This window comes from Micromys minutus (assembly GCF_963924665.1).
Source record: "Micromys minutus genome assembly, chromosome: 9".
Classification (NCBI taxonomy): domain Eukaryota; kingdom Metazoa; phylum Chordata; class Mammalia; order Rodentia; family Muridae; genus Micromys; species Micromys minutus.
Window position 1 is genome coordinate 24,531,070 of NC_137978.1, and position 27,748 is coordinate 24,558,817.

The 27,748-nt window shown below is 44.6% G+C and overlaps 1 protein-coding gene across 1 annotated transcript in view; it reads left to right on the plus strand.

Annotated features, from left to right (window-relative positions):
- FYB2 (FYN binding protein 2) overlaps window positions 1–27,748 on the plus strand; it is a gene marked incomplete at both ends in the record, with an annotated part of 138,816 nt that overhangs the window by 53,201 nt on the left and 57,867 nt on the right. The window contains 3 exon segments of the mRNA XM_080922138.1: window positions 11,532–12,270; window positions 15,839–15,997; window positions 18,098–18,131. Of these exon segments, the coding sequence (XP_080778264.1) occupies window positions 11,532–12,270; window positions 15,839–15,997; window positions 18,098–18,131 (932 nt within the window).

A 27,748-nucleotide genomic window follows, 5' to 3' on the forward strand; every position in this document is an offset into this window, starting at 1 on the left:
TGGCTGCACTGCTGTAAAATCTGGGAATTTAGATTCCCCAGTACTCACAGAGAGGCAGGCAGGCTTAGCGCCTGCTTCTTGCTAACCAGAAGGCACAGATAAGGGTGCCTTTCTTACACATAGAGAGAACACCGCATTCTTACACACACAGAGAACACCACTTTCTTACACACAGAGAGAACACCACTTTCTTGTTCCCAGATCTCAATCCATCTCTGAAGACATTTTGAACCACGAAACTGAAAATGTGCTGCCTGCTCATTTAATGGCATGCAGGCCTGGAGGTTACAGCCACCCCATTTTTCTCATGTCACACTTGAGCCATAGGTGTGAAAAACTGTCCCAGGCCAGGAATCTCTGCCTGTTGGGTTCTCTAGGCATCAGGCCTTTTAAAGCTTTCTCTCCTTGCTCCACAACTGGTAAATAACTGCGATTTCCACTTCCTAAGGGCAGCAGCTTCCTTTTCTCTAAGAAATCACTTGTTATTCAAGCTCGGTTAGGTCTGTCCTGCCCTGACTGTCTTCCTGCCGTTCTGTCCTAGTAGTGTCCTTGGGGACTGTCAGTGTCTTCCATAAAACAATGAAAAGGCTGTGTGTGGGTGGGGTGGGGGTGTGTCAACCCCATGCAGCCTTGGATACTTAGGGGAAAGATAGCAGCTTTTACCATTAAGGAAAAGAACTGCATAACACTGTTCTTTCAAAACCCTACAGGCTTCAGACCTTAGCTCCAGTGTTCACTTTCGACCTGAAAACACTTCAGAAAGCAATGATCCTCAGCTCTGTCCTTCTCTCAGAAGCCTGTTGGTGGAAGTACAGAAATTCCGAAGCAGAAACATATTGCTACGCACACCAGAGAGGCAGTAACCTAAAGAAATGTAAGGGAATAGGAATCCAGAGCACTCTTTACCTACCTATCTAGAATGAAGCCTCATTGTTCTCAGTCCACACACACACACACACACACACACGAATGCATAATTAAAGGGACATGTGTCATCTTTGTATTCTCTGTATGCCTAAGCACAGGGACAGAAACATGAGCTGGAAAAAAATGCACCCCTGGCCTCTGCAGACCTCAGTGTGAAGCAGGGTGAGGTCAGAGCAGACACATGCACACAGACAGGACTGGGATAAAGCTAGGAAACTGGAAACTGGGTGAGCAGAGGCTGCTGGAGCAGCAGGGGTCAAGCATGCTTTGCCCAGCCCCAGAGCTAGACGACACTTCTGGGAACTGACACCTCAGCTCTATGTCAAATGATGAATAGGAGCCAAGGAAATAACTAGGGTGTATTCCAGGCAGCGGGCGTGCACTGTGGACAAATGCGTATAGACAACTCGGTTTTCTTGTGTGCGGAGGGAGCAGAGGATGAGTCTAATGGAATAGGAAGTACTAGAGAAAGAAGATGGAGGTGGAGGCAGACAGGGCCTTGTGTGTGCAGCTCAGGAACGCGTAATTTAGCATCAGGCCATGGGGGACTCCTGAAGGATTTTAATAAGAGTGCCATGATTAGAAGAGCAATTTAGAAGCACTGTTGGCAGCAGATTAATTGGTAGTTCTCTGAGAAAGCCCTTTTTGAAATGAGAATCCCCTCTAGGCCACTATCTGAAATCTGCTCATCCATTCTGTTCTGGGTTGCTTTGGTAAATATTTATCGAGTATTTGGAGCCACTCGTGGAGAATCCATGGGCTCTGAGAAAATGAGTGTCTCTACCTGCCACCAAGGAGGTCTTGGAATCCAGGGGAAACAATGTGCTCACTTGGGTCATTACAGTAGGACACAGGAAGTGATGAACAAATCCGGCAGAGAATGGCAGCTGGAGAGCTCTGCACCCAGACAGGTTGTTGGATAGAATGCTGAGACAGCCATACAAAAAGCATTATGGTCACCCAGATATTCTGTTCAGTGGGGGCATGTTTAGAGGTCCTGAGGGCCAATCTGGAACACATCCAAGACTGAGAGCCATTGCCAGAAGAGGTCTGATGAGAGAGACTTTGAGGGGAGGTGATAACAGCTTCATGGGAGTTTCTAAGCCACATGGAAAAGGAGTGTGATTCTAGCAAAGACACTCCACACATCTCAGATGACAGATGAAGGACAGGCCAGGAGAATGAAGGAAACCCCGGAGCACAGAGAGTCCATTAGATCACAGAATAAAGAGATGAGCAGTAGGGGCTCAGTGGTAGAATGCTTGTCTAGCATTATGTAAACTCTTGGATTAGAGACTCGGTATGAGGGAACGTGGGAGGAAAGAGGATAACAGTGGCTTGAGATCCAGGAGCTGAAGGAGTTGGCGTTTGTGCTGGCTGGCTTTATGTCAACCTGACACAAGCTAAAGTCATTTGAGAGGCAGATGCCTCCGTTAAAAATATACCTCCAACAGAGCAAGCTGTAGGCAGGCTTGTAGGGTCTTTTTAAAATTAGTGATTGATGTTGGAAGGCCCAACCCATTGTGGGTTGTACACCCCTGGGCTGGTGGCCGTGAATGCTATAAGGAAGCAGGCTGAGCAAACCTTGAGGAGCCAACCAGTAAGCAGCATGCCCCCATGGTTCAGCTCCTGCCCCCAGCTTCCTGCCACTGCCGTGTTTGAGTCCCTACCTGATTTTCTTTGCCAGTGGACTATACTATGGAAGCAAGATAAACCCTCTGCAAGTTACTTTTGGTCATGGTGTTTCTTCACAGCAATAGAAACCCTAACTAACAACGGCATATCATCTGATTAATAGTTCAGGGGGAGATGCCAAACTTTTGAAAAGGAGGTGAAAAATTGTTAGGGAAATGTATTTTAGAGCCATTGAGTCACCAGAGCGTTGTTTGAGTGAGGCTAATTGCCAGTGAGAAAGTAGTTGCAAAAATACCAGCTGAAGCCGAAGGCCTGCCGGACTTTCTGCTAGGGATCAGCTACAGCCATGGCTGCCATTTTCTGTACCTGGCACAGTCTGACCGCCTTGCTCTCCTTGAAGAATTCTCCAGCCTTGAAGAATTTTCTGGGAAATGGATAGAAACTCATCCATAATGCCCCACCCATGTCTCCCAAGTGCAGCATGCTTTTAAGATGTCTAATTTGTCATAACTTGGTATCAAAACCCTACCCGAATCATCCCAAGACAGTTTCTGGTCAACACGTATGGTACCTTCAGCAAGCACTCATTGTTTTCCTAGGGAAACAGTAGCAGGCCTGAGTATATGGCATGCTGCTGCAGGAGAAACCCTATCTAAGACAGGATTCGGGAAAGTTAGTCATTAGTACTCATTTGGGGCACTAGAGATATGATTATTTATATTGGTATCAAGGTACTATTAGAAACTATGAATTCCAGTTCCAGTGTTTTTCTGGTGTATGTAGATGTAGACTAAACATTGTCATCTCTGTCCTCTGAAAGACTTTGCATCAAAGCATTGTCTCTTTCTCATTGCCCTGAAAGAAACCAAGAGCATGTCTTCCTCCAAGGCTCAGAAGACCCTCAGTGAGCATGGCTTTCTTCTTCCATCACCTCTGCAACGTTCTGGTTGCTCTGATCTGCTTCCCTTGAAATGCAAAGGACCTGCTGCCCCCTGCTTTCATTTATGCTGTCCCATCCTCATAAACAGAATGGCTTCAGAGCCTCCCTTCTCCAGTCAAAACACAACATCTCACTTCCTGTGGGCTTCACCAAACAAAGTAGTTGTGTGTGTGTGTGTGTGTGTGTGTGTGTGTGTGTTTGTTTGTGTGTGTGTGTGTGTGTGTGTGTTTGTGTGTCTATGTGTCTGTGTATGTCTGTCTGCCTGTCTATCTGTGTATCTGTGTCTGTGTCTCTACCTGCCTGCCTCTCTGTTTATGTGTATTCATGCTTGTCTGTCTGCCTGCCTTCCTGCCTGTGTGCAAACACACAGAGATGTGGAGGTCAGAAGACAAGTCACAGGAATCAGTCCCCCACCACCACCTTGTAATTCTGTCGCTTGGCAAACTTCATGCTAGCCAGTGTGGGGGAGTCTCCTGTCTCTGCTTCCTGCCTTGCTGAAGGAGTGTTGTGATTATGGATTCAAGCCAGCACTCCTGACTTTGCATGTGCAGCAGGTTGAACTCAGGCAATTGGACTTGTAAGGCCAGTACTTTTACCCACCGAGCCATCTCAGGGCCCCAAACCGATCCATGATGCCACTGCATATTTATTGTCAAAACATTCAGCCTTGTGGTTAGATGGCTGTTTCCATAACTGCCTCTCCTGAACGAACGGTCACTGGATGTTTAGGGTTGCTCTACTTAGCTGGCCCAGCTCTCAGCTGAATATAGCAGAGATGAACAGAGCCCCTCTGAAAACATCGAGAGGCTTGTGGAGCCAGTAGGCAGTGGACACAAGTCAGGTGACAAGCAGAACTGGCCCAGGTGAGTGCCCGGAGGCACATGACCACCCTGGACACTGGGCCTGCCTTCCTGTCTTTATGAGTGGAGACATGACAAGAAAGGAGTTTGACCTGTAGCTCCAGAAGATCCAGACTCCCTCCTTAAAGTATTTGGGGAGCATTCCTTAGGATGCAGATATCTGAGGACACAGAATGTACTTGTCAGCCCTTATACTGATGTCAGGGGCTTTAGCTTTCAGGTTGGACCTATTCCCAGGGCAGGTGAGGGGGCATCAGACTGCTCTGTGCGATTTTTAACCTTTCCTGGTGGTCTTAGTATTAATCCCCGGTGCCAGGAAAACAGGCAGCCGTCCCACTGTCCAGCTCTTGGAGTGGTGGAGCCTGTAGTCATGAAAGATAACTGTCTACATGCTATTCTGAAGATGTTTCCTTCTTTCCATGTTAGCATCCGGCAGCTGTGACTGCCCCTTTTACCAGAGCATCATTTCTTGGCTTCTGCAGCCTTCCCTGGGCCTTGGAATTTTAGCTTGCCTGTTCCTTAGGGTTCTTGCATTTGCTTACTAGGAGGGACGATTTCAGGTTCAGGATAAACCTTTGTCAATGATGTTGCTCTGTGATGAACAGTAATACTCAGCAATGTACAGAAACTTGGAAACTTACAGAGTTTGGGTGACTTAGCCAGCACTTTCTTTTTTTCTTGGTCAGTGTCCATATGAAGTCACTGCTAATTCCTTGGAAACCCATAGTTTTTTTCTTCTCATGTGGAGCTGTGGTGTGACATGATATAGGCACCACAGAAAGACATCTAGAGTACCATGTCATTGTGCCCAGCAAAGACGTGAGGCCAAGTAGCCTCCACCCCCACACTGTATAAACTCCAGAGTGACGCATGATTTGACACCAGACTTGTCTCATTTGTGTAGATTTACTTTAAAAACATCACATCACCTAGTTACATTTTGTTCTTTTAGTTTTGCACTTCTATATTTTAAAAATTGCATCAAATCAGAGCTGTTTTGAAAACCCAAGGGGGGGCGGGCATATTTTGCTATGTCTTTTATTAATAAAATTTTTATTCATTAATAAAATAGAATGTGTTCCAATTTCATTAAGAAAAATGTTGTGTTCTTGTCAATATAAACAACAGAAAAAGCAAATCTATGTTGGTCTTCTGAGAGTTGCAGAGATGGGTCGGTGGTTAAGAGCAATGGCTACTTGCTCAGAAATCAGTGGTTCAGTTTCCAGGACCAACAGGGCAGTTTACGGCCACACCTCCAGATCCAGGGGATTCAAGTGTTTTCAGACCTCTTCAGTCCCAGGCATACAGTGTACATACAGATACACAGGTAGAACACTCATATACATAAAATATGCATTTTAAAAGATTTTTGTTTTGTTGTTGTTGGGACACAGTTTTCTGCGTAGACCTGGCTGTCCTGTAGACCAGGCTGGCCTCAAAATCAGAGCTCCGTCTGCCTCTGCCTCCGGAGCCCTGGGATTAAGGTGTGTGCCACCACTACCCACCTGATAGGTTATTTTGTTTGTTTTTAGAAGGTGGTTTTTCTGTGACCCTGTGATCCTGGAGGGATGTACTTAGGCTTTCTGTGCTTGGTATCTACCAGCGCCTGGGAACCCAACAGAGGTGAGCAGATGCTCAGATCGGTGTATGGAGAAGTATTTGCCTCTTGTGTTACCACTGCCACTAAGTCTTCATGGATCTAGAAAATAAAAAGTGAATGAGAGACACCTGTGGTTCTCCGAGTTTGGCTAAATGGAGACATCATAATATCTTACTTGGGGAACCGGTCTTAGAAGGGCCTGACCCTGGCAGCCTCATCCTTCTGAAGTGGCGCTTACTTTGTTTATGGTGTCTGCTTGACCATCCTCTCTGTAGTGGAGATAAGCCTCTTCTGTTTAGGAGACACTACACCTTTCATCTTTGATTGCTCCCACAATAGCTCAGGCATGGTTTGTCATGTGCTTCCCAAATGGCACTCTTGCAGCTCACCTGGTCCATCCCGGACAAAAGTTCCCAGGATTGTTTCAGAGTGATCTGCTGACATTAGAAGGGACTGGTTGTTTCTGGGGATATTCAAAGCTGACCTCACAAAGTTGATGCAAGGAAACTTTAGAATTCCAAGTTCCCGTTCATGTATCATAAGGACCTGTTAACTTTTCCAAGCGTGCATTCTATGGTTCATCACAGACTTTGTGAACCACGGGGCTAGAGGTAGGCAGAGATAAGGAAGACTCTGTGTCTGTAACATCTGGATTCTGAAAGGCTTGCAAATCTTCATCGACTCACCAAATTTTTATTGAGCAGCTGTTGTGAGACAAATATTCTTCCAGGCTCTGACAGTACAAGAGTGATCAAAATCTAAAAGACCAGTAGGGGCTGTCTTCTCAGAGTGTCCACTCCAACTAGGGAGATGGACAGCATGCTGGGTGCTCAGTGGTGCTGTGAAGAGAAAAGCATAGAGTGTGGCTGTCAGTCCTTCTTACTGTGGATGACCTGTTCTGTTGTTCCTGGTCTAACACAAAAGGTTTATTATACATTCCATTGGGAATTACCAAGAGCACTAGGAAGAATGCTATTATATACTATACTGGGAAACCCATTGACATTACCACCCACTGCACAGCAGGGCAACCTCTGCCATACTTGGCTCCCAAAAGATAGGCTCTGGTACTCATCTCCCTTGAAAATGTGCATGCCTCTGCTTGGAAAATTTCAGCATAGAGACTGCCTGGAGATGGAAGTCTGACCTTTCCAGCCTCAGCCTGAAGGGCAGGTTCATTGCACCATGCTGGATGAGTCAAGCTTTATTCGGGAGAGGACAGGCAGAGAGGGTGAAGGTGATGCTGCTGGTTTGCAGAGAGATGTGGACAGTGTGTTTGTTGTGAACTGTGTTTGGCTCCTCAGTGGGAGTACCATCCATCTGCTCCCTACGGTTAAGAGGACTGCCTCAGGCACTCTGAGAACACTGACTTTATTATAGCCTCCATCTCTGACACTGGGAGCAACCGTGGATTGTTTGCTCTCCCATCTGCAACAGGCTGCTCCACACTCTAGGCCTGTGGTCCTTGTTCTCTGGATACCATTTTCCTGTTCATGCTTGGTTGCTGTCGCATCTCCATTACAGCAGAAGCCTCTATTCCTGTGTGTTCGACAGTCCACTGTATTACACTCGTGTGATCCCCAGGTGACTGTTTGTCTTAATTACCAAGTCTGAAAAGGGAGTAGTCTATGCATCACCATAACTTCAGTGTCTGGCTCTCTGAAGGCAAGGCAATACATATTTAAAGCAACGTGAATCAGATTTGCTAACTCAAGGAATGGGGAGAAGGATGGGCATTCCAGGCAGAGGAACATTTGAAAGCTGAGCACTGTGGGAGAGCAACGCATGCAATTTGATTTGGTGAGAAGCTGGGCAGTCTGCTGCGGAGGGGCCCACAGTGATGTCAGACTAGCAGGATAGGGCTTGGCAGTGTCTTAGCTGATCAGAAAATGCTGGTTTGAGAGCTCAAGAAAGCCAATTTGAAGGATTTTCAGCATGTGAGGGACTTGCATGGTCAGATTTGTGTTGTTAGACAGATTTGTCTAACAGCTGGGTAAATGAAGGATTAGAAGAGCCCAGAGTCAAAGCAAAGAGACCACAAAGAAGTCATTTCAAAATAATGAGAAAGGCAGTAGCAAGAGTGGGAAGACAGGAAACACTTGCTGAAGAAGACAAGATTACAAGGATGTGCGGTCTGTAAAAATGGACGGTGGTTTTGGTCAGAGGGCTTTAGCTCACTGTCAGCTTCCAGCCCATCCCCATGATGCCCTCAACTCTGATTTTCAGAGGGTGAGAAACTACAAAGCCCAAATCACACCTATTTCCCATGCATACCAGGAAGAAGAAAGCAGTACAGTGCTGGAAGAGACTTTGGGGACCAGCGAGGTGACACCTCTCTGGTACCTCTGAAGACCAGACATTGCATTGTGCCTACCCCATTCTACATCTAGCTCCTGCCTCTAAGCTTTTCTTGTATGTTGTATTTACAGGTTATGTCTCCCTAATATTAAGCCACAATATCCAAGAGAAGAGCCTTTCAGAGTTGAAAACTGTATCTCATCCACATAGTAGGCACCTAATGGACATTTATTGGAAGAGAAAATGAGCCAAGCATAATCAGGTTTATCCCATGCAGAAGCAGTGATTTTTACACAGGCCCTTGGCTTAAAGGTTATCAAATGTACAATTCTGTTTCCTAATTTTTGCAAAATTATTTCTACAGAGATCAAATTCTACCACATAATAGCTTTTTGTCTCACATAGATCCAGATAGTAAAGAAAAGCATTGTTATTACATTACTTTAAAACCACCAACCACTGTCTAGCTCACACTCATTTGGATGGCAGATACAAAAACTGAAGATCTGATGAGTATGTTGATAAATAAGAATCTTTATGTACCATTGTTGGGAATGTAAAAATGACGTGATTGCCATGGAAACCAGTACAAAGGTTTTTAACACCTTAAAAACAGAATTGCCATATGAGCCAGCAGTTTAACATCTGAGAGCATCCCTATGAGAACTGAAAGTCTCGTCTCAAATCAAAATAATGTTTTTACAGCGATTTATAGAAGCCTAATAGTAACTAAGACATGCAAAGAACCTATGTGTATGACCCAGGCTAACCTTGAGAGAGGATCCTCCTGCTTTGACCCACCAAGTGTGATCCAGCTTGCCTGGCTGTGGAAGAAAGGAAATTCTAGCACCATATAGCTAAACCTTAAGGGTACCATACTACATTAAATATCCAGCCACTTAACCATACTACATTAAATAACCGGACAAATGCTTTTTTTTTTTTTCATTTGTTTAAATACCCAGAAGAGTCAGACTCAGAGTCAGAAAGTGACATGGTCAGGGGACCTGGAGCTATTGTTTCAGGGGTGTAGAGTGTTGTTTGTAAGATGAAGAGCACTGGAAATTAGTTTCACACTAGTGCCAATGTTTCTCATGGTGCTAAACTGAAATCTTTCGGTAGCTAAGGTCATGTCTTCCATGTTAAAAATATTAACCATGAAGTACGTTCATCTGCTGTTTTATTTGATCCTGAACAGGTATGAGAAGTACTTGTCTATCCCCCTGCTCCCGGCCCATATTATTTATGAGAACAGGTCTCCTTGAGTAGCCCAGGCTGGCCCTTCTGTCTGTCCTTCTGTCTCACCTAAATAAGTACTGCTCTATAGTAAGGAAAACAGGTTAGAGTCATAAAAAGGATTTCATAAGGTACCCGGCTGGAGAAGGGCTAGCCTGAGACATCACTCTCAGGATCCCCGGCTTCACTCCCAGTACAGGCTTCTGCCACATCAGGAGAGAGGACACTTAGATGTTTTAGCTGGTCCGTTGACTAAAGTGTAAAAAATGGACCATTGGAGATCTGCAGAGAAAACTATAAGCGAGTGCTGGGGAGGAGATGTGTAGTGGGGGTGAGAGGAAGAGAAACAGCCTTGGATAGAGCATGAAATCCAGCTTGCAATCCCCTGCCTTCTGCAGGTGTCAGCTTCCCTCCCTCCCTAAACCCATGGAGGGCAGGTGTGAGTCAACTGTAAACATGGTGAGGAAAGGTCACACAGAGTTCCTGCAGCTAGCAGAATCCAAAGTCACTGTCATGGCAATGCCTGTTTACATGCAAGTTAAAAAGAAAAGAAGGGAGGAGGGAGGGAAGGAAGGGAGGAAGGATGGAGGGAGGGAAGGGGAAGTGAGAAAGGGAAGGATAGAAGGAAGGGAAGAAGGAAAGGAGGGAGGGAGGGGAGGAAGGAAGGGGAAAGTGAGGAAGGGAGGGAGGGGAAAGGGAGGAAGGGAGGGAGGAAGGGGGACAAAAGAAAACAAAGAAAACTTGAGACACAATCAGGAGAGAATAATGCTCTTACTTTTTGAAATGATTCCATTAAATGTCCCCCTACCTCCCATGCAGGCAGAAGATGCCAGGATGTATTTATCTAGCCAAATAAGATACTGTTCCCATCTTGTCCTCTTAAAGCCTCTAAAGTATCTTATTTGGCTAGATGAACGGCTAGTTCACTAGTCCTGAACACTCTCTCACTGTCCCCGCCTCTACCTTCTGGCTTCCCTAGACCTGGGCCACCATTACCAAGTGTTATGGTAGCTCTTCATTTGCTTGATTTGACCTGTTCTCCAAAGGGAACCACTAACACAATATTATCTAGCCTCTTGAAGCTTTTATTTATCACAGCCCTACTATGTGTCAGGCCCTGTACTGGACACTTACTGTATAGTGACCCCAATCCTTCTAGTGTTTGTAATATTAAATGACTACATGTGATGTTGAGACAAGGTTGCCCATAGTATTTGCCTGGATGAGAAAAGGCAGAGTCGGAACTTGGACAGAAGCCTTCTGAAGTTTGCTTTTAACATAGTGTGGAATTCAGCAGCCAAGTTATAATGAGAGATAAGGGCATCAAGGAAGCAGTGAGGCAGCTGGTCCTACCTGGTCTTCCGAGAGGCAAGCTCGGTGGAGAATGAGCAATGAGCGTGAAACCAATCAGGAAGTAAAAGGAAACATCATGGAGATGGGTGTGTAGGGCAGGATAGCAAGCAGAGCAAGGTCTTCAGGTCGATTGTAAACCACTTATTTGGTGTCCATCTTTTAATTGTTTTATGTGGAGATAAAATTTCATTATCTTTTGAGCAAACAGAAAAGCTATCATAAAGACATTTGCTCTATGCTGAAGCAGATCTTAACCTTTTTTTAAAAAAAAGAAAGAAGCTATCCAAAGGCTTATCAGCCAGACATAGTGGTGCGAGCTTTAATCCCAGTACTCTGGAGGACCTCTGATCCTGGCTCACATAAGAGTTTCAGGCCAGGCAGGGCTGCATAGTAAGGCCCTGTTTTAACAAAACACCAAAAGGTTTTACAACCGATTACTATTATTATCTCTACTTGGTCCTTCCATGCCGTGAGAGCATCCAATATAGCCAAATTTAAGAGGGAGAAAATCATTATGCTCATCTCACGTAGACGTCAGTAGTACAGAATAATGTGGCTCACCTGGGGGGCAATGCTGTCACATTAGACACTGGAGACATATAACATGAACGATGACGCCAACTGATCATGCTTGATGTTTCTCTGGGGTAACTAGACTCTCTGGTTCTCCTTTGTGCTTTAGGAAGGAGTAAGAAACTTCAAGGAACTTCGAGCCAAATTTCAAAAGCTCAATGCTACACCTCTTCCAGGACCTATCAAGTTACCAGCTGGTGCTTCTCGAAAGGATGATAGAGGACACACTAGAGGACACACACAGCCAGCCCAGGATCTGGCTAACAGGAAGGGCCTCTCATCCTACCACCCTCCAACCCTGTCTCATTCATCTGCTGGACTGCTCCAGCCTGTTAAAAACCAGAAAACGAGGTTGACTCAGAGAGACGAAATTCAGAAGAATTCAAGTTCCTCGGGAGCTCCAGGAAAATCTACTGCGTGTCCTGAAAGAAATTTCCAGAAAGCTGACATGCCATTGGATGTGAATAAATCAAGAGCGGAGACATTCAGTGATGAGAAAGGAATGACCCTCAGCAGCTTCAGATACAAGCTTTGGAACTGGGAGAAAGTTTCATCTCAGAAGAATGAAATGTCCCGAGCCCCACTCCTTACCAATGGTGGGATGAAGACCTTCCATCTCGAAGGGCAGAAAACTATGGGTAAGAGCCTGAAGGCAACAGGAGCCCAGGCTCTCCCTCCCCAGAGCCATTTGATTGCCCAGAGAGAGTTACCCATGGCCTCCAAAGCCTCCGGTTTATCACTTCCTTGGCACAGCAGGAAGGACACAGAAAGCCCTGGCAATGAGGGGAGTCACAAAAGCAGCTCGGACCAACCCGTCTATGAGTGTGAACTTGACAGCCTGGTTCCAGGTAAGACACTGACTCTCCTTGGGAGACTCCAAGCCTGCAGACTTGAAGTGTATGTGGCCTGTGCAATAGAAATAGAGCTCGGCTGTGGTTAGCCTGTCCGGTACAGTCTTGGGTTTGGATGAGCGTTTAATTCTGAATTACACTATGGCAGAGTTTGGCTGAACCTGGACTTGAACCCCAGCTCTACCTGCCACAAGCTGTGTGAGTCTGACGTATAAGCTTCTTAAAGCTTAGCATGTTCCGTGAACCAAATTCATCACCAACCTTCTCTGTGTGAAAAACACACAGCACAGAACTCATTTTTTCAGGATTGTCACCTAGGAGGGATACCCCAGCCTTCTGTCCTTATTGTTGGCACTGAACCCACCAAATGGCTCTTTGACTCTACCTTGAAAGTATGTTCAGAACCCCTCAACCTCTGTCTTTGCCCCGGGCTGTGGTCTCCACCACACCTTTCTCTTATGGGGCCATTGCTACATCCACACGCTTACTCCTTTGTGTTCTGCGTTCCTCCCCACAGACATGGTGATCCTCAAAAATAACATGAATCAGACCTCATCATCACCCTGTGCTCAAATTCTGCTCAACCTTCCAGCAGTGCCTCAAATAGTGGTGTTTGCTGGCTTCTCTGTCCTTGTCTCTTATCCTTGCCTGCTCAGACTTTAGATCTAAGACGTTGGCTCCACCCCAGCTCTGAGCACTGTCAGTCATCTGTCAGAATAATTCTTCTACCACCTTCAGGATGGCCAGGTGATATCTTGCTCCCTTGTAGTTAGTCTCTGTTGTAGTGTCCCCTGTTCTGTCATCTCTGCTGTCCCTGTTACCCTTAGGCTTTGGGCAGTTCTTTAGTTTTTCTCAGGTCACTTGCTTCAGCCCAGGAAACTGTCATATACTAGTTTGCATTTATAAGAAGGAGATTTTCAAAGGCTAAAACGTACTGCAAGACCTCCGAAGGGAGACCCTCACTCAGATCTCAGGAGAGGCGCGCACCCAGTGAGGCACCGAGACCAGACTTGCTGCAATCGCACGAGGAAGTTTATTGAAAGTGAAACAGAGTGAGATCTCAGGCCAGCATGCTGGGGTCGAGACTCATACACCACGCAGGGGTAGAGGAGTTCGACAACGGCCTGAACTTGTAACGGGCTTATAAAGGCAAAAACCACAAAAGGGGGAGGACAGGGGGAATGAGGAAATTCAAAGGGGAAGAATCATACATTTTTTAGCCGTACACCCTGGCACACCTAGGGCGTAGAAACATTCCACAGAGGTCATCCGGACCTTCTGCGGTTATCTTAGGAACTCAGATCTCAAGAAAGTGGGATTTCCTGGGAGCGATTTCCTGCAGAGGAAATCCCTAGGGCAAGGAATCAGTGTCCTTTGACAACCTTTTACTCTTCAGTACCTCTTCACCCCCTTACTCCCACAAAACAAGACCAGATTGATGAGGTTTTCAACAAATATTTAGTGATTGGATAGATGGATGAATGGGTAGGTGGATGGGTGGGTGGATGAATGAATGGGTAGATGAGTGGGTGGGTGGGTGGATGGGTGGGGGGCAGGTGGATGGATGGATGGAAGGTTGAGTGGGTAGATGGGTAGGTGGGTGGATGGGTGGGGGCAGGTGGATGGATGGATGGAAGGTTGAGTGGGTAGATGGGTAGGTGGGTGGATAGATCAGTCAGATGTCTTGAATATTAAATCAGCTACGTACAATCTTATGGCCTTTTCTTTTACTTAGAACAGAAACTAAATTACCTACTATAATCTTAACAATGCTTTTGCATGTTAGTCTTTGCATCTATGACTTTTCTTCCCTAACTCCCCTGCCTCCAGAACTCTCTTCTTTGTTCCTTCTTTATTATTAATCTCCTCTTGCAATAATGAAAATTTCTGAAAAGGAACTATATTTGTTTCTGTTCTTGGTTCTAGCTCTAGCTCCCGCAATAATGCCCAGAATACAGTAAGATAGGTATGAAGAAGGATGGGAAACAAGATGAATGAAAAGAAAGGTGTATGGGGTAAAGCAAAGAGTGGGTCATCTCCAGATGAAGCTATGGAGAGAACTTAATGAGATAAACATGTAAATTAGATTCACACAATGCTGGGAGTTGGGAGAGACCAAGAATCTAGTCAGTAAGTGATGTTTCATTTTCACTGTGTCTCCTCCTTGGTGTGATTAAGACTGAAATTTCCAACACTACAACAAACTTACAGTGGACTCCTAAAGAGAGAGTATTTGGGCTGAAGAGATTGCTCAGTGGTTAAGAACACTAACTGCTCTTCAAGAGGTCCTGAGTTCAAATCCCAGCAACCACATGGTGGCTCACAGCCATCTGTAATGAGATCTGATGCTCTCCTATGGTGTGACTCAAGACAGTGACAGTATGTATATATGTATGCATGCATGTATGCATGCATATGTGTGTGTGTGTGTGTGTGTGTGTGTGTGTGTGTAATGAATATCTCTTTAAAAAAAGAGAGAGTATTTGGCTGTGAGCTTCTGGAGCTATGGCATGTAGTAGAAAGGCAGGAAGGAATCATTGTCTTCCATCTCAGCTTGCAAAGGACACAACCTTCCCAGACGTACATGTGTAACCCAGTCTACTTGTTTAGTCTTAGCATGGATGGCCTATATAAACAACTACTGTATTGTGTTAGCCAAGCATGAAGATGCCCTATTTATTAAAAACTTTGTGTCCTTTTCTGTCAAGAGAAATCACATATGATTTTCACATATAACGGAATGCTGGAATTGCATTTACGAACACAGAAAGCAGAAATACACACCATTGGGACTATCTAGAAAATTCTAAGACACTGAACTTATATAGTCTAAGAGCCTTGAAGCCAGAGCCCTGGAAGTTTAGCAGTTAATTTCTAGATCAGTTCAGAATCTGCTTTATAGTCCTGTGCTGTTTGCTCATCCAGTACTGGAGGAGTCTTTCAGTGGGAAATCATAGTCCTTTGCCTCTAACATAGGCTCAGTGCTAGGACAACGTATCATAGAATCTTAAGAAGCCCATGAGTCACCAGTTACTTATTAGATTCTTAGTTTCCCCCCCCAAATATGCAGCAACCTGATCAATACAGTAGAGTATGCAGACTGGAGGGTGGTAAGTCCTACCCTTGATTCCAGGAAAACTCAAGAGCGTTGTAGGGGATCTGTCATTGAAGCTCAGCCTTAAAATAAGACATGGAAATTAGTAGGAAAAGAATCAGCATCCCATAGTTAGGAGGAGCTCACACAAAGTCTCAGAGATTAAAGACGAATAGAAATCTTTAACGTCAATAATGGTGGGAGTAGAAGATGTGTGTGCTAAAGGTTGGAACGTGGGGCAGTGCCGCTTGCTGAGGAAAGGATCTGCAAATTCGAATCCAAGTTGTGCTGAAATAGCAGGTCAGTGACTGGGCCACGTCGAAGATCAAAAAGATGGTGATGCTAGCAGGTGTGTGTTGGAGTCAGAGTGTTCTCACAGCTGCATAGAGACTAGTCAAGAGGCCAGCAAGCTGGTCAGTTTTACCCAACAAACGTAAATAATACCTTCCATGTTTTCCCATTTGTACTCAGAAAAAGCAGAGAGCAGGCATCGACAGCTTCCCAAAACTAAGCCACTGCCTTCCATTGAGACCCTTGGTCCACCTCCCCCGAAGCCTTCTAAGCCCCCATTTGTGAACCTCTCTGCCTTCCACAGGCAGCCAGCTGCTGTCTCCAAGACCCGGAAAGAAGGTAAGAAGATGGCCAGGGCCCACCCTCACTGGCCAGAGTCGTAAGTGTCTGGACCACACATCCATTCTGTCTTCAGCCTCCTATGTAGCAAACTGCTCTTCCGAGGGGGTTGGACATTCTTACTGCTGTTTGCATGCACAGACTGTGGCCGCTTGCCCGAAATATGACACACGTATAGGAATGTGCCCCGTAACGCTCCTGAGCCAGCGCAGTTCCCCGGAGAGAACTGTATTGCATCACTGGGAATCTGGCCAAGAGGAAGAAAACGAAAAATCTCCAAGTGAGGAAGCAGTGAACCTTTGGGTGTACCACACAGCCTGTGCTGTAAAGAGAAAATGCAGGAGGAAGAGGAAGGGAAGGGGGGAGTCGGTGTCAGCTTGACCTGACGTATTTGCTGATCCCCCTCAGGTGCCCATGACCTGTATCCTCTGTGGGATATTAAGTATCCTTGGAAGACATTTTCCATGTTCTTTTGTCTCTTCTTCTGCTACTTTAAGAAACGGCTCTGTCTGTTTCCATCCCCAGTGTTATCCTCCTGATTTCTCAAACACCTTTTCTTGTTCCTCCAATGAGCAAGAGAGGAGTGCGCACTTCGAGGCTCAGCGCAGTGGGTGGGTGATGTGCTGTTTGTTTTCCCCACGCTGTCAGTGCCAGCAGATGGTGCGATGGCACAGCTAATACAGGCTTTGGCTGTTCATTTCTCTGCTTGGGGCAACCTCAGAGTTGAATTTCCCCAACTCAGCCATAGAGAGAATCTTTACATAATGTATGGAAGCATCGCCTGTCAATAAAAAAGTCTCTGGCCAATGAGCGGAGGCAGGAACTAGGAGGTGGGAATTCTGGCAGAAAGAATGAGAGGGGGGCGGAATTCTGAGAAATTGATACAGGAGGTTTGCCCCGAATGCTCATGGGCACAATCGCATGAACCCGAGGAGAGGTAACTATCCCTGTGGCATGCGTAGAATAGAATAAGTGGGTAATTAAGTGGAGAGCTAGCAAGGGAGCAGACCCAAGCTTTTGGCCTACGCATTCATACTTAACTCAGTCCCAGGGTCTTTATTTCTGGAAACAAAGAGGTCGTGTGGAGAAACACAAGGTTACAGATGGCTTAACTACACTCTGTGGCTCTCATGATGAAGCCAGTGTCAGAATCACCTGGGTTGAAAGACCTCATTCCTAGAGTTTCTCATCCTGAGGGACACTGAGCACCTGCGAGCAGGCAGTGGCAGGCTGGCACAGGGAACCACATACACTGAGAACCTGCACTGCAGGTCACTATCAGCTTTACTGTTTAAGCAAAGTCCACGTGCAGAGACAGAACTTTCCTAAGTGTGCACTGGTAACTCGGCAGCTCCTGGCCGGAGAAGACTAAGTGTGACACCCTCCCCCCCCCCCCCACACACACCTTGTTGTTTTGAGACAGGATTTCTCTGTGTAGCTCAGGCTGTCTCTGAACTCGGATGTCTGCTTCCTGTGTGCTGGAATGAAAGGTTTCTTCCAGGATTAAACCATGCCTGGCTGTGATTTTATATATATACATTCATACATACATACATACATACATACATACATATATATACATATATATATATATATATATACATATATATAACTATTAAAGAACTCAGGCTTCAGACTATTGCCACAAAAGGGAAGATGGTGGTATAGAACAGGCTTTGTAGATCTCAGCTCCATACCAGCAGCTGTTTCAGGTTGAGCATGGTGGTCTGTGAGCCTCACTTCCTGTTCTGTGAAGCGGGGATAGTGGTACCTCTAATCTTGTGGATTTATTGTGAGAAAGTATTTTGACCATGCTTGGCACACTGCGCATGCTCAGTGTTTCTGAGTGTCATTTAGAACGCATGGCGAGTCGTTCTCTCTGCCGATCCATGTGGTAAAAAATGAGCAATTAAGAGATTAAACCCACACAGGGGTCCCTGCCCTTGTGGAGGTCAAAATGCCCATAAATAACATCAGAATATATAGGTATGTGCTGCTGTTTAGCAATAGGCAGTCCTCTGGGTACCGGAGTGGGAGCATCATTCACTTTAACCAGACTGCTACCAACACCTCCTTTTCCTCTGCCCCTTGCTCTTGCAGTGGCTGTGAAGGAGGATCCAATGTCTCCAGACAGGTGAGTACCTGTTCCTCTCCTGTGGATGAATGCAGCCTACTGGGGGAAATTCATGGGCCTTCTCAAGCACAGGTAAGATGCTCAAAACCAGAATGTATAGCCCCCAGAAAGGCTGTGGTAAAAAAAACAGGCTTACAAAGCAAACAGGAACTTCTGGTTTCAAATAAATAAAATAAGATGCATTTAACTTCTGTGCTGATGTTAAGTTGGAAACATCATCCTCTGAGGCACTTGGTACTTCTTCATTGTACATACAAGTGGATTCAGTACATTAAAACATTGGCCTTCTTAGTTATAAGTCAAATAAGAGGCTAAAGTGTGCTCTGGGCAGCTCTGGCATTAGGCGTTGGAAATGGGATAAAAGATGTTCTATTTCTGGTGCCCCCCTCCTGAGAATTTCACTATGGAGAGGTCAGATCATTAATTCACTTAGCCAAATAACATCTCTTGAGCCCTCTGAAGTGGCCCGGCCTGAGCGGCCTAGTTTTTGTGTGTTTGCTCTTTTGCCTGGGAGCTGCAAAGTTGCTTCTGCAGCCCTCATTTTATGGCCTCAGATGTCCAGCTTTAGAAACGTTCTACTCTCTAGTGCCAAGATTCCTGTCCTGATGTGCCCAAACCATTCTGACTAAGCCTCCCTCCCTCCCAGAGATGTTCTTGGCAAGGACAGATGGTCACAAGCCTATTGTGATCCAGCCATCAGATGTTCACAGTGCTCAAGCATGCTGTTGGTAATAGAGGAAGCATATGAGCCAGAGACTGTACCAGTGAGAGAACAGTGCTTTTTCCTCAGTGGGGACCAGGAAATCTTTAGAGAAGTATCCCCCATTGCTACATTAGTAATCCTTAGTAAAAGCAGAGTTTTAGTAGCGCAAGTCCTCAGAGACAGCCGTTATAGCCTCTAGACTAATTCATGTGTTTGCAGACCATTAGTGATGCTGGCTGTCGTTGCTCAGTGTTTGCAGCTCTAGAAGCTGGTGGCTGGTGGAAAATTGTTTTTAGGACTGGATACTTGGACTGAAAACTGACCATCATCACAAGACAGAAATGGCCTCCTCTTGGGGGCAGCAGACAAGCAAGACAGTGGTGTAAACACTCATATTTTCCTGGCCTTTACCAGGTCTCTTTCACTAAGGATAAAAAAAAAATTGCTCAAAACACCTCACTGGCCAAGTCCAGAGTCAGACTGGAGGAGCACTGAAGACTCACAGTCCGAAGGATGAGGATTGGAGGGAGGGCGGTAATAGAGATGTCGGTCCAATCAACCCATCAGTGCCTAGTGTTGAGGATGAATATTTGCTCGATATAGTGATAGTGAAGACATGCTACAGGAAGAGCCAGGACATGTGACATAAACAGTTTTGTGTGTGGAACAAGAGAGGTGAGTGAAATCAGAATGTGGACAGTATAAAATTTCCACATGGGACTATAGAGCAGAGAGGAGCATTGTGAAGCATCTTGTACACCAAGGATTGAGGGGCTGGTCCTGTTCAACCAGGTTCTGCCTGGGTTGTGCTAGACACAATTTGTGTGCTCAGGAAATTTCTAGTTGAATGTCCGTTTGAGAGTTGTGCATCAGATGGGCCGGTGCAGCTGCATTCAACATACGATTGTGTGAAAGAAACGATACTGTGGATGACAGTAGCTGTGGCTCACACTGGCCACTCTGTGATCACAGGCCCAGAGTGACAGCTGAGAGGGCAGTAAACCTCTGCAGTGCTCAGAGTCAGTTTGGTCTCATGGCTGTCATTCTGGAAGCCTGGCATATTGGCACTAAGTAAAGACGTCTCTGGCATTTTAACCATAGCATTAGCAAGTCATTTCCCACTGAAAGCTATGAGGGGACCAACTGTTTCCTGTGTGGCACTATCTTCCTGTAGGATTTGTGAAGGCAGGTTTGACTATTCTGCCCTGTCTCACTGACTTTAGAATACACCTCCCATCTGAGCTGGGGTTTTGTTATATGTGAATTATAATGTAGACACATATGTAAGAAAGAGATAAAACATGGCTACTCAGGTGGCTTCATGGAAGAGGAACTGATCTGAGGAATAGTTTACACAGTAAGCAGGAGGTAGGTAGGTCTACATTTCATTCCCTTTGATGATACTGTAAGATAGAGATATAGCAGGGTATTCCTCCTGGGACTAACTACGTATGAAACACACTGATGGATAGATAGATGGCTTGATGAACAGTCAAGATAGAAGTACAATTAGGTATCATAGCATATGCTTGGAATCCAAATACTAAGAAGGCTGAGGCAGGAGAACTGACACACATTTGGGGACAGCCTGGGCTACATAGTAAGACTTTCTCAGAAACATGAAAAAAAACTAACAAGAAAGAAAAACAAAAATGGAAAAAATGTGCTGAATATAGGCAGTAGAAATAAAGAGGAATAAGCAGAGAAAACCATCCTGACATAGAAGAGTAACTGATATGTTTAGATCATAAAATACAACCAGCCATCTGTGCCTTTTAGTTCTGATCTATAAATTCAAATAAATCTTAGGTGAAAAAAAATTCTGTGTGCTGAGCATCTAAAGACATTGTTGTCCTCTCTCACTGAGCATATGGTGTGACAGTTATCTGCACAGGACTGGAGCCACACTAGGCATGCTAATAGACGAGAGGTGAAGTGATTATGTGGGAGGTGAGTGTAGTTTCTATGTACGTACTAAGCATTTTATGAAGCAACGTGGGTATCTGCAGCCTTTCTTGTTTGCATGTGTACTAGAAGCAATTCCCTATAGATACTAGGGGTCAGGCAATCGTACACTAAATACCATGCTAAGAAGTTTGGACTTTGTCTTGTCAGTGACAAGTCAGATGGAGCTTGAACACATAATTGTCACGATGCCCAAAAGCCTTAGATACAATTTCCATGGAAACTGGTGCTTGCTAGAGAAGAATCTCTCCCTTGTTCAAGTGCTAACATTCAATATAGTTATTAGATTTAGGCACAGATTTATCATAATGGAGAGAATACCTTGAAATTTCCTGATACAGCCAGGCATGAAATTAATGAGAGCCCGGGTTTTGGATCCCAACACTAACACTTAGTATTTGGAATACTGAGCGTGCCTTTACATCTGCAAACCTGATTCTGTTCTTCTACAATGGTTAAATGGGATGAGAAGTGTTTACTACAGTGTCTGGGAGAGTAGCTTACTTAGCTATTACACCAAGGAGAACAATGCAAGAACCGTATTTTCCAAACATCTATCACTGGAGAACTCAGTAGCTAGGATACTCACTACCTGTTTTTCTTTGTTAGATCAGATTTTGATCCACTTAACGTGTGTTTCTCCAGCACATTAGGCATACTGAGCACTCTTTAAGTCTTTCAAATTACTCTGGGGGCAAATTGGCCTTCATACCCCAAGTTTCAACCATTTCTACCATCTAAACTTGATTCTTAAATGCAATAGACAGGAGCTTTAACCCCCACCACCTTCTCAAGACAGTGCTTCAAGGACAGAATAACAGTTTTTGTCTAAGTAATAACACTTCTTGTCTTCAGTCTCTGTTGATGAAGTTTTGTGGTTTTGCTATATGGAGGGCATAGAAAACACACTGTAATGATTTTGCTAAGAACCCAATCAAAGGCAGCCATCTTTGGTTTTGGTACCTCTTCCCACTGTTAAGCCTAAGACACAATGCTGTATAACACAAGTTCTTCTGGAGTCAGAGAAATCAATATAAGACCAGGTCCCTCCCCACAGATGAGAAAAGCACCAACATGGCAGAGCTTTGACATTCATAACTGCAAATGATAGTATTTCGTTCATTGTGTTGTGGAGACCAGGGAGTGTAGACCAAGCCGGGCACAGATGATGCCCGGTGAGTCTCAGCTACGTCTTGACCTCACCATCCTTGCTGTTTCTGAAACATTAATATCTCATTAGCTCCCAACAGTGATGGAGGTCTTTAGACAATGTTCCTTCCCATCACTCTTTCATGCAGACTAAGCTGGCTGGCATCCCTCTCGAGTCAGCAGTTAGAGTTTGTGTGAACAAAGCAGGTTGGTCCCTGGGTAACATTTAGCTTTGGGTTGCTGTCAGTACTTAGCAGGGCTGGTTAATGTTTTATTCATGAGCTATAAATATGGCTTCTCCCATTAAAAAGTGGCAGAGGGTAATCCTGATTCAGGGAATGTCTGAGTAGATGAGAAGGAATAGAGATGCTATTTGCTTCAGAAGTAGAGAAAAATGCCCACATATAGGGCCTCAGAAGAACCTGCAGGTGTGTCTACCACTTGAATCTGTGTGTGTGTATGTGTGTGTGTATGTGTGTGTGTGTTAGAGAAAGTCTTACTGCCCTGTCCAAACTAGCCTTGAACATATAGTCCCTTTGCCTTTACCTCCAAAGAGAACTTTTTAAAAAGTTTTTAAAATTTATTTTTCTTATATTTATTCTGTATATGTATGTTTCTGTGCATATGTATGTGCCACTGTGTATAGGTATCCTCTGAAGCCAGAGGTGTCAGATCACCCTGGAGTTGGTTGTAATCTGCTGACACAGCTGCTGGAAACTGGCCTCGGTCCTTCACAAGAGCAGTGTGTGCTCTTAACCACTGGCCCGCTAAGAGAACTTTTTTTATGTCTCTGTTTCACAAAAAGTCTTAAAACATTGGCATCAGCTTATTTCAAGTCATATGGCTGGTCTCTTTTATATTAGTGTTTTGAAAAAGACTTGTGTATTTATGCTCTGGGTATGTTTACCTCATGTGAAACAAAACCTTCAAAGGCTGGAAGGGTGTTTGACTGTGTCTAGGGCATTGTGCACTCGGAACAGGGAATGGCTGGTCCCATTGGAATGGGGGCAGGTTACTTACATAGGGTCAGAAAAGAATGACAATAGCAATGCTGAGAACAGCCAAATTCACTCGCAGACCTTCTCTGAAACAGCCATAGAGAAAACTTTTTAGGGGGGTATTAGCATAAAGCTGGGAATTGGGAGGACCCAAAAAAGTTTAGAATGACCAAGAAAGGCCTAGAGATAATATTTGGCTTAACGCCTGAGTAAGAACCCATTATACTCATAGAAAGGTCTAGGAAAAGAACATGCCCAGAAAGGGGGCGGGCTCAAAGGAGACCCAGCCCCCACCTGTTAGAAGAACCAGACAGGAGGCAATCATAGCCCACTTAGCAAGAGGGCAGGAGAATCTCTCCAGTCCGGGGATAAGTTTGGCCATTTGTCCTAAACAAACTAGGAAACCATGGGAGAGTTTCAAGCTAAGGAGGGGTGTGAGCTGGCATTTGTTTGTAAAGTTCACTATTAATGTTGTATAAATAATATATTAAGAGAGGAAATAGGAAGATTGCCTAAGAAGTCACTAAAGCAACAAAAGTAGGAACACTCTTAGAGTATTTCAAGAATGTCACTTCTGTTTCCTATTACTCCTGTACTAGCTGGGTGATGCCCCTTTTCAGAGGTAAGAAAACTGAGTCCCAGAGAGGTTAAATTCACCAGACCTGGACCAGGAGATAAAAGTGAGATTAAAGAAATTACTTGGTCTATACTGGGAGAAAACAAAACAAAACAGCAGTTGCTGGCCCAGGTGAGGACAGACAAGGGAGGGGGCATCTGGGATGGCTTCTGGTTCTTTTCTGTTTCCTTCCTGGTTGCTGATAACACAGATGAACACTTGGCACCTATCCCTAGCTCAGCACAAGACAAGAATGGTTCTTCCAGAAGTTTCTTGGGCTGTTGCTACTTTGTAGCAAGAAAAGCACAAAGCATATGAATCCCCTTTGTCAGTGTGACAGACCTCTCAAGGCCATGTTTTAATCACTTAGTTTCTTCCCTGAGAAGTTGTGCTGCAGGAAATCAAGATGAGTGAACAGCAAAGGAAGCTCTACTTGTCCTGTTCTGATGGTTGGGGGTGCAGAGCACCTGGAAACCCCAGTCTGCTAAATTAGAGTGCTTGGGGGTGCGAAGAGCAAATGTGGAGAAAAACTTTTTTTGAAATATGTATCCTGTAGAGCTTTAAATTCAGAACATTCTAAAGCTTCAGTTTAAGTTACTTCAGAAACTCCTCGTCTTTTAAAATTGGACTCACAATCACGATGTGCCCTGCTCTTCACAAGGGCAGTGGTTTTAGGAGCCATGGATGTACTAGACGGTGCTTCTCTTATTTTATGTTTTCAGAATTCTTCCTATGGGGAAAAAAAACCACTCTAGCCACAAAGCTTGAGTCTCATTTTCAAGCTCCCAGCCCCTGTCACCCTGGAAAAGAAGTGGTTTTGAGCGACTCCTAGGTATCTGGCCTGGAGAGTCAGGTCAACCAGTTTACAACCATGTAGCTGGATTAGGAGTTACCTGGGTCTGCCCTGGTCAGCGAGGTTCTGGAACATGGGCACAAAGGTGCCCTGAAAGCTCTTTTTTACAACAGAGGAATCCAAGGAGGAATACTCAGGTCCACTCCAAAAGTTCCTTAAGGTTTCATTTAAGAGCAGGCCAGGGCAGAACTAGGATATAAAAGGGTTTGGAGGCAGGCAATAATTGTCAGTGGCATTCAGATGCTAAGTTAGAAAATGCCAGAACCGAGGAGAATAGACGGTTCATGGGTTGCAGGCTATTTTTGTACATAGGTCTATTCTTTAAGGGGGACTAGAGGCTAAGTTTTAAATACGGCCACATGCCTGGCCCTGCTCATACTTCCCATAGCTGTTAGATTCCTGTAAGGAAGCCAGCATTTAGTCTTGTTTCATATCAGAAATAGTGATGTTGCTCACAAGTGTGAGTCATACAGATTTCCCCAGGATATGAACTCAGGACTTCAGTGAGGGTTTTCAACTGCACTGTAGTCTCTCAGACTTTATAACAGGGAGGGGTGTGGAGGAATATATTGTACATAGACCATGAATAAAGGGATCGTGTGTGGTTTTCAGCTCTTTCCCAGCACCTGTCATAATTCCCGGGTGGCTGAGCATTGGGATGTCCGATCAACTGAATGAAAGGATGGTTGAGTGAACTAAACAATAAACTTTCCACTGTCTTTTAGGCAAATGACGACAGACTTCCTTTCTATATCTTGCACTGGTTTGCATATATGGTGCCATGTTCTTCTGTTGTTCAAGCTCAGTGAACGGGCTAAGCTGAGCTCTTCACTTTTGCTTGGGAGCCGTGTGACAAGGGGACTCACACGAAGCCTTTCCTCCTCTCAGGCTAGAGCCCAGTGCCAGCTGGCTTGCCAAGACATTGTCCTGATTCTTTCAGCATTCATTAAATACATGTTTCTCTTTTTCCCGAAGTCACTGGCCTGTAGATTAAATACACCATGAAGTTAGTCATCAGACATTTCCCATCTATTTCGAACTTAGAATAGACACTTATAAAAAACTAAACCAGAGTCCACGAGGTCCTCTTGTGTGTTCTGGCCATTGTTTCTCCAGGCTTTTCTCCTAGTGCCCCTTTCTCGTGATTGCTGACTTTCATCCGGTGGAGCAGCCTACTGGCCATTCAAGCAGGCTTGATACAGCTATGCAGAAATACTAGTGCCTTCCATGTGCGCAGGAGTCTTCTCCCATGCCATCTCCAGTTAGTTCCTACTCGACATACATGATTTGTTTATATTATGTAATTTGGTAATTATCAAACCAAATTATGTTCAAGCCATTGTTTACTCTGCCTTCTTACAGATATTTTCAGTAAGACAAACAGCCAATTATGACACATGCTATAAGACAGTGTCAAATGGGTCAACTTACCCACCTTTAGCTCAGCTTCCTCATCCCAAGGTACTGAGTTCACAGATAGAAAGGAGTCGGTCTGTTCCTAACAATTTATTATTGCTTCTTATTTAACTCCTGTGCTGCTCAGATCCTGAGGCTCCTGAGTACAGGCTTCTGTGATAAACACCCTCATGCTCTAGAACAGTGAATGTATGACAAACACCCTCATGCTCTAGAACAGTGAATGTATGACAAACACCCTCATGCTCTAGAACAGTGAATGTATGACAAACACCCTCATGCTCTAGAACAGTGAATGTATGACAAACATCCTCATGTTCTAGAACAGTGAATGTATGATAAACACCCACATGTTCTAGAACAGCGGATGTATGATAAACACCCACATGTTCTAGAACAGTGAATGTAGGACAAGCACCCTCGTGTTCTAGAACAATGAATGTAGGACAAACACCCTTGTGTTCTAGATCAGTGAATTAAATTAGGAAACATATACAAAACTTATACAAGAGTTGTTTGTGCCAAAAGTAAGAGCCAGGTGCTGTGCTGTGAGCCTGTGATCTCAGTGACTTGGCATACTGAAGCAAGAGAATTATTTGAGCTGGAGAATTTGACAGCAGCCCAGGAAACACATTGTTCTAAACAGAATGTGAGTGAGAGAGTTTATGGCTTAGCTGATGAGAGTTATAGAGGTTCTCCACATTTGTATCTGTGGCAAACATAACGTTTTCTCCTTATGGCTTTGGATAATTGGGTACTCCCCCAAGGGTCCTCTTTGCTTTATGTTTTAATAACATCCCTTTTTACTCTCCCATCCTCTCCCTCCCTCCTCCTAAGTCCTCCCCCTTCACTCCTTCTTAAATTCCTTTATCTTTGTTATCATTACATATATGTACAAATATGCAAATACAACCATTGAATCTACCTAGTATTGCTTGTATGTTTAAGATTTCAAGGTTGAACTTTTATATGGAATAATAACTGGGTGCTCATCCCTAGGAAAGACTAATCCCCCTCTCTCAATAGCCATTAGTTGCCTATACCCCTTTGTCTAGGGATGGGCTCCCCACTTCCACTTTAGCATTGCCTATTGGCAACATTCTTGTTTAGGTTATTTTAGGCAGCTATATTGTTCAGGCATCTGGGTTTAACTTTATTGTAACTTAAAACAGATACAGTCTCACAATAGATGCCCTGGTCCTGTGCCTCTTAAAATCTTTCCCCTCAAGCTCTCACTGAAGCACCCCCTCAGTTGGTTTCAAAATTTTGACAAGTTGTGTGTCTGTGTGGCATTTGTTTTTATGATCTACATTGTGAAGAGAAGATCTTTTGATAAAGGGTGAGAACTATACTTACACATGAAGATTTAGAACTAGAAAACACAGATGAGAGAGAACATGCCAGTGTGTCTCTTTCTGGGTCTACATTATCTCACTCAATATCATCTTTTCTGGTTCTACCTATTTATCTCTAAACAACATGGTTTCATTCTTCTTTACAGCTGAATAGTATTCCATTGTGTATGTGCACCGCATATTCCTTATCTTTGTCAGGTCAAGGGTACGTAGGTTGTTTCCATCTTCCAGCCTTTGTGAATAGAGCAGCCATGAACTTGACTAAGCCAGTGTGTGTGATGTAGGATATCAAGTCCTTTGGACATACACCTAGGAATGGTTGAGTGGGGTCGTATAATAGATCTACTTACAGCAGTTTGAGAATTCCCCAAACATTTTCACAGAGATGCTATACCAGTTTCACTCCCAGCAACTCTAAATAAGGTTCCCCTCTCCCTACTTTCCCTGTTAGTTTTGCTGACTTGTCTTTCAATTTTGACTAGGGTAAATCTGAAACTTGGGTTATCTGTTTTTTGATATCTAGGGTTTTTTTTTTTTCAGTTCTCTATATATTTTGAATATT